The sequence below is a fragment of the Sitophilus oryzae genome, unplaced genomic scaffold (genome assembly GCF_002938485.1).
Source record: "Sitophilus oryzae breed Bouriz unplaced genomic scaffold, Soryzae_2.0 scaffold_54_pilon_pilon, whole genome shotgun sequence".
Lineage (NCBI taxonomy): Eukaryota > Metazoa > Arthropoda > Insecta > Coleoptera > Curculionidae > Sitophilus > Sitophilus oryzae.
In genome coordinates, this window is record NW_022147140.1 from 534,644 (window position 1) to 544,965 (window position 10,322).

At 30.0% G+C, this 10,322-nt stretch overlaps 1 protein-coding gene and 1 long non-coding RNA gene across 3 annotated transcripts; both read left to right on the forward strand.

Annotated features, from left to right (window-relative positions):
- Nucleotides 1-2,764: 2,764 nt before the first annotated feature.
- Nucleotides 2,765-2,999, forward strand: LOC115886954. The gene is made up of 2 exons (XR_004050971.1): nucleotides 2,765-2,821; nucleotides 2,892-2,999. It is a non-coding gene; the product is annotated as an uncharacterized LOC115886954 (long non-coding RNA).
- Nucleotides 3,000-5,031: 2,032 nt separating this feature from the next.
- LOC115886969 lies at nucleotides 5,032-9,361 on the forward strand. Of its 2 annotated transcripts, XM_030906298.1 has the most exons (5): nucleotides 5,032-5,179; nucleotides 5,234-5,654; nucleotides 5,710-5,938; nucleotides 8,770-9,007; nucleotides 9,063-9,361. In XM_030906298.1, the coding sequence occupies exons 2-5, from the start codon at nucleotides 5,390-5,392 to the stop codon at nucleotides 9,306-9,308; spliced, it is 978 nt and encodes a 325-aa protein (XP_030762158.1). In that variant the 5' UTR covers nucleotides 5,032-5,179; nucleotides 5,234-5,389; the 3' UTR covers nucleotides 9,309-9,361. The 2 variants fall into 2 exon arrangements, with proteins under 2 accessions (XP_030762158.1, XP_030762157.1); XM_030906297.1 differs by having other exon boundaries at nucleotides 5,101-5,654.
- The last annotated feature ends 961 nt before the right edge of the window (nucleotides 9,362-10,322 follow it).

The following is a 10,322-nucleotide window of genomic DNA, read 5'->3' on the forward strand; positions in this document are numbered from 1 at the left end:
GATGGAGAAGACCTTGATGATCATGACCTTGATTCAGATTATGAATAATAAATTGTTTCCCTTTAATAAAAATGTTTACTTTAAAATAAAATTAGTTTTATTTGATCGACTTCAACAAAATTACTATTTCAGTCTGCGCAAAAAGGGTATAACTCTGGGGTATAAGTACAGCTGGTTCCAAAAAAAATGAATACGACTCCTTACACATTTTTTCGAATATTTGGGCAGTGTCAAGGGGCAGTGTATATTTATGTGGCAAGTATTTTGACATGTTAAGGTTATTTTGACATTGTATAAAGCAACTTTGCTTTTGGCAAAGTGAAAATAGAGAAATGGGGGACTGGTATCATAGAATATACTGCCCGAAATAATAAAAATATGTTTTAAATCGTATTCAATTTTATTGGAACCAGCTGTACATCAAATTCAAAATTTTGTCTAAACCAATTTTTATTTCAAAATTTTACTTTATTGATTGGATTTGTACTTATTTTTGTTAGTCACACGCTTTAACAACAAAAATATTTTTATTTCGTAGAATTTTCAAAAAGCAATTGACTTTAAACTGTGATTACTCAAAATTATATATTCTGCACTTATACCCATCTTATACCCTTTTTGCTCTAACCCCTTCTATTAATATCTGGCAACACTCTATACAAGAAACTGGCAACCAGGGGGGTGACAGTAAACCGGAAAAATTCAGGGGGTGACAGTGAAATAGGAAAAATTAAACAGTCATTAGTGTCATTCCTGTCATCTCCTGACGACAAGTATGGCCGCCTAGACAAGGACAGCAATGTTTCTGTCTAACTATTGTCTAACTTCACAGTTTAGAATTGACAGATTTCACTTCAGAGACAACTTCAGATTTGTTCTAGAACAAATGGAACAAATTTCGACGCCATTTTAAATTCTCTCCGTGTAGTTTTGTTTTGTAAATTCATTTTGATATTTCGGCAGAAATTTATAAATATAAAGGTAATAAAGCATATAAAATATATGTTACATGAAAAATCCTGGAGAAAAAGACTGCAGTACTAGGTATGTCCCATGTATATTAAAAATACGTAGTAAATAAACACTATTTCTGTATTTTTTAGATGCAAGAAAATTTTGTTATGTTTATGATAGGCGATTTTTTTGAAAATGGAAACAATTTACAGCAAGGTAAGATCATTTTTAACTATAGCCAACATTAGTTATCTCCAGTATGTGCGATTTATTGTCAATAATAAATCTGACTCATACAATCTGATAGTTATCCGACTAAAAGTCTCTTTTTTATTTATAAACCAGGTCTCTTTGGGAATAATGGACCCTTTTTTAAACAGTATATTTATATTTTATACCTATTGATATTTTTACATTGTTAATTTTAGTATAAAAAATGTGTTTTTCTGTTTTCAGGTTTTTGTATAAGGCTTCCGTTTTCATGTTCTTGCCCCAGTTTTCTGTCCCTGATGGCTGTGAATACGTGTATGTATTTACAAATTACTGTAAGTCATGCTTATACCTTACTAATTTACGTTAAAATTGCATATAATTAAGTAATTGCTGTAGAAATCATTCAATTCTTTATTTTTTATATTTATTTAGTCACGTTGTGTCATATTTCAAATAAATATGTTTGAATAATATTTTGTTTTGTTTTATTTATGATAAGAAAGAGTATAAAATACATTTAAACTGAAAAAGGGCCCGCCATTGAATAACCGGAAACGGAAATAAAAATGAAGCCATCATGTCCACCTGTCAATTGGAAAATTAGTTCTCCAGACGACAACGAAGGCTTTTGGTGGCGTATCGTGTTTCCACGATTTAACACAGAGTTGACACTTCTTTCTAGTTAGTTATTTTATGGGAAAATTGGAAACAGTTCTGGCGCGGTCCTACCCAGGCAGCATGGAAAGCATGGCCTTCTAAACTGTCCTAGACAAAAATCTGAATATTTCTATATGATTTCTGTCAATTTCTTTACCCAGGCAGCCACGCTGTTTCCATAATTTAACATTGACTTGACACTTCTTCTTGTATTTATTATTTTATGCTGGCAACTATGGAGTGTAGAGGTAAGGAGAAATAACTCTTATGGGACTTTTTATTGAAAAAGTGGTCACAAAATGGGAAGAATAAGGGTTCGCTAAATGACCACAGTGGCGCTAAAACGCATAAATCTAAAAAATGAAAAGTAACCATAGATAAGAGAATAAAATAAATATAACCAACATTACCCAAAAAAAGTTTTGTTTTTATTTTTTAGAATATTAAATAATTATTGTTTATCAATATTTTGTGCTTTATTTATTATTTAACAATGGTTAAAGTGTGTGTGGTGCGAAGTTGATTGAATAGCTGATGGAAAAATAAAGAGCAAAGGCAAAGCCTACGGTATGTAAAATACATAATATAATTCAGTATTGTATTATTTGTATTATATGCAAAAATTAGAGTCAATCAAAAGTGTAGTAAACATTTTTCGTAAGATTATTGACATACATGTTACAAAGTATATTTTTACAATCCTTTTTATAAAGTTACAACCTGAATAAAATTTATTATTAATGATTTTAAAGTTTGACAGACATGCACAAATTGTTGGCATTTTTTTAAACAAGTAAAAGTAGGAAATAAATAAAATTGTAGGTACTTTCAAGAACTAGTTAACTGTAAGTGCTGTATTTTAATAATCTATCAAAATCAAAATCATTAGGATAATAGACATGATGATAATTGACATGAGGTATTGATTTTCAGACAAGAATTACATTACAGCGATGGTCAAAAGCATTTAGATATTGCTTTGAAATCTACAGATAAGGTTTCATTTTAAAGAACAAGATGTTAAAGTTTATGATAAAATTGTCATCAGAAATACAGTCCACTTGCAGTATTTACATAGGAAAATATTGGAGGATGAAGTTCTACCTACTGCCTCAAGTTAATTTAAATTCTGAGTTGCAACAAGCAAGAAGGGCACCATTAAATGAATATTATACCCATAAGTATTATTATACACACAAAAAGTAATGTTATACACATAAATAATAACATTTTGTAGAGCAACAACAGAATAAAAAACCAAAATATGAACAACAGCAACTAAAACAGGAACCATTAAATGAGAGCAACAACAGAATAAAAAAGTACAATTTGATCGAATAAAAAACGGCGTCAGCGATGCCTATGAAATGAAGATTGCTGTCATTTTATATGTAAAATGATATGGAGAATGTCATCGAGATGTTCATTTCCAAGCCCACTGGACGCCGTGTTTTTTCGATCATACAGTATTATTATACACATAAATAATAATATTATACACATAAACATCCCTTGATAAAGATCAACATTTTGTAGAGCAATAACAGCATCAAATAATGGAAATAATGGACCCTACTGCTCAAATCAAAAACAAAATTTCATCATTACCACTTTATTGGTTATATCAATAAAAGAAATTATTGAGTTTATGAGTCTAGATCCTACAAGCAAGCAGATCTATCACATAATTTAAAATGAAGATTTATCTATTATAGTATGTATAAACACTTTGCATCTTTTATTCAATGTTGTAATGAATTAACAAATTGCAGGTAATTTATTCTAATAATGAAAAAGAAACTTTGGATCAAAAAATATTTTCTTCTGATGAGGCTTATGAATATTAAAGTCTGTTGAAGTTTGGCCATTATGTGTTGGTATACAATTTATTTATGATGTTACAGTAGTTAAACCATCCGAATACAAAACATATTTAAAATCCACTATTCTTAATGAACCAACTTGAGAGGAAGCTAAGAGAAAGGTTCTATTGGGTGGACTACAAGAAAAAGGGACATATACATGAGGATCTGGAAGGGCTATAACATTACGTCTCAAGCCATGGAACAATAGGAAACGAAATTCAAAGGAAAATATTACAATACGTGGGATGCAAATTATAGTGCAAAGAATTGAGAAAAAGAATTATTAAAAGTAGTTATAGTTATGATAGTTAAACCATCCGACTACCAAATATATTTAAAATCCACTATTCTGAATGAATAGCAACTACCAACCTGGGAGGAAGCTGCGAGAACGATTCTATTGGGTGAACTACAAGAAAGACATGAGTTATTTCACGTCCCAAGCCATGCAAGCCATGTTGGAATAGCTGGGAGTGAAAAAGAAGATAATACAGCACACAATTCTTGTCTAGAAGTAGTTGATATTAAGGTAGTTAAGCCATCTTATCGAACATTTAAAATCCACTATTCTAAATGAATGGCAACTACGATGGCAAAACGTAAATAAATACTTGTACAGTATAAAATTATATTATATTAGCTTAATTTTTATACTAAATAAAATGTGTTACGTTATTTTTGACCTGCATTATATTTATCTATAAATCCCATATCATCAATTAAACTTTTAATAAAGTTTTCCTAATTATAATTAACATTAATTTTAAACTAAAGCTTTTTTTCATCTTGAATGAAGATTTACGAAATAACTTATGAGAAAAAAATAAAGAGGCTCAGTCTATTGCTTCTGAATAATTGATAATAAAACCACATGTTGACTTACTTTTATACTAAATAGTAGGTATGAAGTTATTTAAAGCTGCATTATATTTATTTTAAACCCATCACCAATTATTACCTTAAATAATTTTTTTTCTTAATTATAATTAACATTAATTTTAAGCTAAAACGATCAGAATAATGTTTTCGTCGTCTTGAATGACATTTGCGAAATAACTTATGAGAGCAATAAAAAAAGAGCCTAGTCTATTGTTGCTGAATAAAAAATCTGTAATTTATTTCATGTGACATAAAAATAAATTTTGTATTTTTGAAACCCGCGGCTTCACGTATATGATTCACGTCAAATATTTATATCTTTTGAATCTGGTTTGAAACAGCCCGCCATTAAAAACCGGAAACGGAAATAAATTTCATAAAATTGAAATTGTCATGTCTATGTCATGTCAAATGTCCCAGCCGCCATATCTGAAAATTAGTTACCCAGGCAGCCACGCTGTTTCCATAATTTAACATTGACTTGACACTTCTTCTTGTATTTATTATTTTATGGTGGCAACCATCTGGCAACTGACAAGAGAGAAGTCGTCAAATGTCAAATGATTTAAAGGTTAAAATTGTTAAAAAAAAACAAAGTTAAAAATTTACTGGTATAATATTCACCGTAAATTAAAGTTTGGAAACTATATTATAACAAATTTTAGGATAAGTATTTTAATTCGCCTGCAGAAAAGTACAATGAGTTAGTTGTATAACGTTGTCTCTGATTATTGGGCATATATTGGACTAGAAATAGGAATATTTCTTCATATTTTTTTTGCATTGAACCTCGAAAACTAAATAACCAAATAAGTAAGCTTATGGGATTTGTGGAAGATGAACTCCTCGAAGTCAAAAAATTATGTGAACATGTTATTCCAAATACAAAACTTGTTTCGTGTGTCCCCACAATGGTTCGGACAGAAATAAAGAAAACGCAGTTTAAACATATTATACTGTGTGCGCAGTTTTCAAAAGAGTATCCTTCATCCCCGTTATTGATAGAATTAAAAAGCAAAACACTATCTGAAAATCTTTTATTACGTCTAACCAGTGTTTGCGAACAAGAATTGAAAAAAATATTGGGTAGGTAGAAAGTATTCCTTACTTACAATTTCATAGCTTAATATCAATTTTTTAGGTAAACCACAAATTCTTCATCTTATAAAATTCATTTGGAAATTTATTGATGAAAATCCTCTTATTTCTTGTTATGATGAAGTAAAATCGTTGAAAAAATCTCTGACAGTTAATGATGAATTGAAGTTAAAGCAAAAATATTCAAATATAATATTAAAAGTATACAACGGTGAATATTATTGGACTTGCAAAATAACAATTCCCAATAATTATCCAATATCATCTGTTGAGTAAGTCTTTTTATTTTTAGTATAAATAAATATACAGGGTGACGCACCTCATTCGCCTCGGTTAATTATACAAAAACCGAAAGATGTAGAAACAAAATATTTAATGGGTATATGTGGGAAGGCAAGCATTTAAAATTATTTTGAAATATGCAAGGTGTATCAAAATAAAGATCCCTAACAAAAGTGATATTTGTTTTAATGGAACACCCAGTATTTTGTTTCATTTTTGGATCCTTGGACATAAAATAAAGCATTTATTATAAGGGTTTAATATGTTTAAAAGCTTTGGCTTTTGAGATATTTAAATATGCATGCTGTAATAATTGTGTGTCAACACCCTGTACTTTACTTTTCAAAATTAATTCTTGTGCTGACTTTTAAGCCAGAGAAATAAACTTTACTAAAAAAATTTGATTTCTTGCTTAAATGTATACAGGGGTATCAAAAATTGCTGGTCTATTTTAAATATTTATTTTACATGAAAATTTCATTATTTCAAATGCAGCAAGCTGTATTTTTTAAAACAAGTTGAAGCAGATTTAAATGCTCTTTCAAACTACATTAGGGTTTCTTATACCGTATGATCGAGAAAAAACGGCGTCAGCGGTGGCTATGAAATGAAGACCGCTGTCATTTTATATGTAAATGTATACGGGAAATGTCATCGGTCGTCATTTCCCAGCCAACTGGACGCCGTTTTTTTTTCGATCATACGGTACTTATCTGTCTCAGATTTTAAATAAAAAGCGATATTTCAATAAAACGAAGAGGGCGGTTGTTGCATTTGAAATAACGAATTTTGGTAATTATTGGGAAAACTGGAACTTGTCCGATTTTCACCAAAATTGGTACAGTACGTCTGTCCGTTCTGAAGCTACGGGGTATCCGTGAGAGGGGAAACGATATTCTCTCGACGTTTTTCGTAAAAAAATGACGACGCGTCCCATCAATAAAAATTCAACAAATTTGCAAGTAGCCAATAAAATGAGTGGGCGGAGCGATTTGCGGTGACGCACTCGTCAAATCGACGTATAAAATATATTGCTGTTTATTTAAATGTTTTTTGTCCGCATTCCTTTCATAGACACAGATTCAGCAGATGTACTGTATACACCCTATTTTGAGGTCGTAGATTATGAATCTGAACTTTTTTTCCTGGCGGTCTCTTACTGTTTTTCAGAAAAACGGAAAATAATTTCAACATTGACTTTTTCTTTATTTCAGCCCTATAAAGTAATAATTTCAATATATTTTCATTATATTATAGTTTATCTAAAACACTTGATTGAGGATCGAAAAATGATCAAAATTTTACTGAAAAACACTTTTCTTAACAAAATAACAAAGAAAATTGAGACCAGATGGAGACTTATATATCTTTCTTTCTCTCTCCTATGTAATGAGAGAGACAAATATATTCTAGATCTAATCTTGAAATTTGAAAATTTGCAACGTTGCCATATCTGGTATTTTTCGGGTGATTAAGGATTTTAAATAAATTATATACCCTGACAATAGTTAAATATTAAATATACCTATATCTTGCCTATATCGACAAAGTTGCGGCGAAAGAGTTTTGATTGCATTGGTTTCAACTATGCTGAGGGGGTTAATCTTTTTTTGTTATATTATATTAAAAAAAGATTAACCCCCTCCGCAAAGAAGTTATACATATAAAGACTATTTATAACCACGAAGTTGCACAAAAGAGTTTTGATTGCATTGGTTTCAACTTCTTTGTGGAGGAGTTTAATCTTTTTTTGATATAATATAACACAAAAAAAGATTAACCCCTCCGCATAGAAGTTGTAACCAATGCAATTAAAACTCTTTGCGGAGGGGTTTAATCTTTGTTTGATATAATATAACAAAAAAGGATTAACCCCCTCCGCATAGAAGTTGTAACCAATGCAATCAAAACTCTTTCGTGCAACTTCGTGGTTATAAATAGTTAGATCTCGTTGGTAAAATAGCAGTTATGGGAAGAAGCAGTTCCTCTGGCGACCGCCTTTCGTAATCCCAGAATGAGCGAAAAAAACGCGCTAAATTTAGGTTTACCATTGACAGAAACGCATAACCCAATATTTTCAGATTGTTTGCAAATTTATTTTAGCAAATTTTCCTCTATTATGCATAGAATTTGTTAAAAAAGTAACAGAAAATAGCAAAAACCTCATTGTTTATTGAATACCTAATGAAATATGTGCTAGAAAACCTTAAAAATGTGAGAAATTAAGAAAAATTCCATGTTAAAATAATTTTTCGTTTTTCTGAAAAACGGTAAGATACCGCCATAAAAAAAAGTTCAGATTCATGATCGACGACCTCAAAAAAGGGTGTATACAAATTTTGGTGAAAATTGGACAATTTCCAGTTTTTCCAATAATTATCCGATTTTTTATGTAAAATAAATATCTAAAATAGATCAACAATTTTTGTACACCCCTATAACTTCATTATTTTTTTAGATAAAAAAACGAGACTTGGTGTATTCGTATATGACATAAATTAGCCATGACATTAGAGATTGAAATTTATAATACGATTTTTTTGTAAGCAAAAATGACAAAAGTTGACATATGATATGTCATTCTATTCAGAGTGTCATTTTCTATCAAATAAAATAAAAAATACCGAGGATCTCATTTAAAAATCAAAAGTTGTAGTTATTTCCGGTGGAACAGGAAATGAACAAAAACAATTGAATATGTCAATCAATCCTTAATTTATGTTATATATTAACATACCAAACCTCGTTTTCCCTTTTCTCTGAAAAAAATGAAAGTTATAGGGGTAAGCCACTTTTGAGACGCACCCGGTATTTATTTTAGCATTCAAGATGTTGATACAAACTTTACTCAAACATTTTATAAACATATGTTGGCACAAGCCAAGGAAATTGCAAGAAAATGTGTTGAACCTCCTTTAAAAAGAAATCCAAAAGATCCTCCTTTTGAACCATCACCATCCTTGGAGAAAACTGCTCTTTTCATTATAGACTGTGTAAAAAGACTGCCAAGTGAAAAATGTCAATTTTGTAATGAAATATGTTTTCAGAAAGATCCCAAGGTCAATTTAATTGTTTATCTTCTGTATTTATTAACTATTAACTTCTTTATTTCAGCTCCTTGAACAAGATGAGAATTCTGCAAGACATATAGAGAGAGTATACTGTGGTCATTTATTTCATCAAGGATGCCTTCTAAAATATATGAGACAACCACCATTTGGTAATAAAAAATGTGTAAAATGCGGCGACAAAATTCATCATTATAAATGGTCTATTACGGATAAAATGGCGGAGACACGATGGGCTCATGAGCAGGCCAGAGAACGAGAGTTACAGGAAGTTACTGAGTTTTTCAAATGAAATAAATATTATTTTAGTTTATTATCTAATAAAAAGTAAGAAAAAACTATTAGATTCTTGATATTAGTGCCAGTCCTTATAGTTGCCCATTAGTGCGAGTCCAAATATTTAGAATTAAAACCTTCCATACCCTTTGAGAAATGAAGCCTTAAAATCTTTAGTGCAATTTCATAAAATTGAATTTTTTTTTTCATAATATTTCAAAAACTGTAAGGTTTAAGTGTAATAAACCTTAATCAAATTTACCTTTATTTCAATCGTAGAATCTAAAAATAGAATAATATGATAATATAATATAACAGGGTGTTCCATTTAAAAAAAAACAACTATAATATTTTTTATTTATTTGGGACACTCTGTATCATGTAAAAATATTTTTAAATTGTAGCTCTCATAAGTCCTTCAATGAATCAAAAACTTACAAGTTGTAAAAATCTAGTCCCTGTTTAGCTACAATACTCCGTGTCGTATGTGGTGAACATTGTGGTGGTATATTAATTGATTTTTAGATTCTAGAAAAAAAAATAAAGGGGAGTTCTATTAGGGAAGTATATGACTGAAATATATAAGGTTTTTGACTTATTTGATATTTTCTAAAAATGAAGAACAATTTTGAAATTTCAGTAAAAGCTACCTAAATTGGAATTTACCCGGTATAACCTAAAATGTAGTTAAAATAACTGGCCCAAAAAGTTATATAGGGTGAGGCCTTTAAAAGAAAGTTACTCCTTTAGTTTAAATGAAACACCTAGGATATTATACCGATACTAGCGTATACCAGCGACTTCGTTCGCGTCGAATTAATCATTTGTAATGGTGATGATAAAGCAAAGCAAGAATTTCCATTAACATAAAAACTGGATAAAATTTTCTCACATTTATGTCAGCATGAGAAAAAACAATATGGCGATATTATTATATAACTTGGTAATATTTGAGGGGTAGTTTCATCCCGATGGAATTTGACTTTCGAAAAATCCGTTTGCCAAAAATAAGTTTTTTACATCAAGCAGT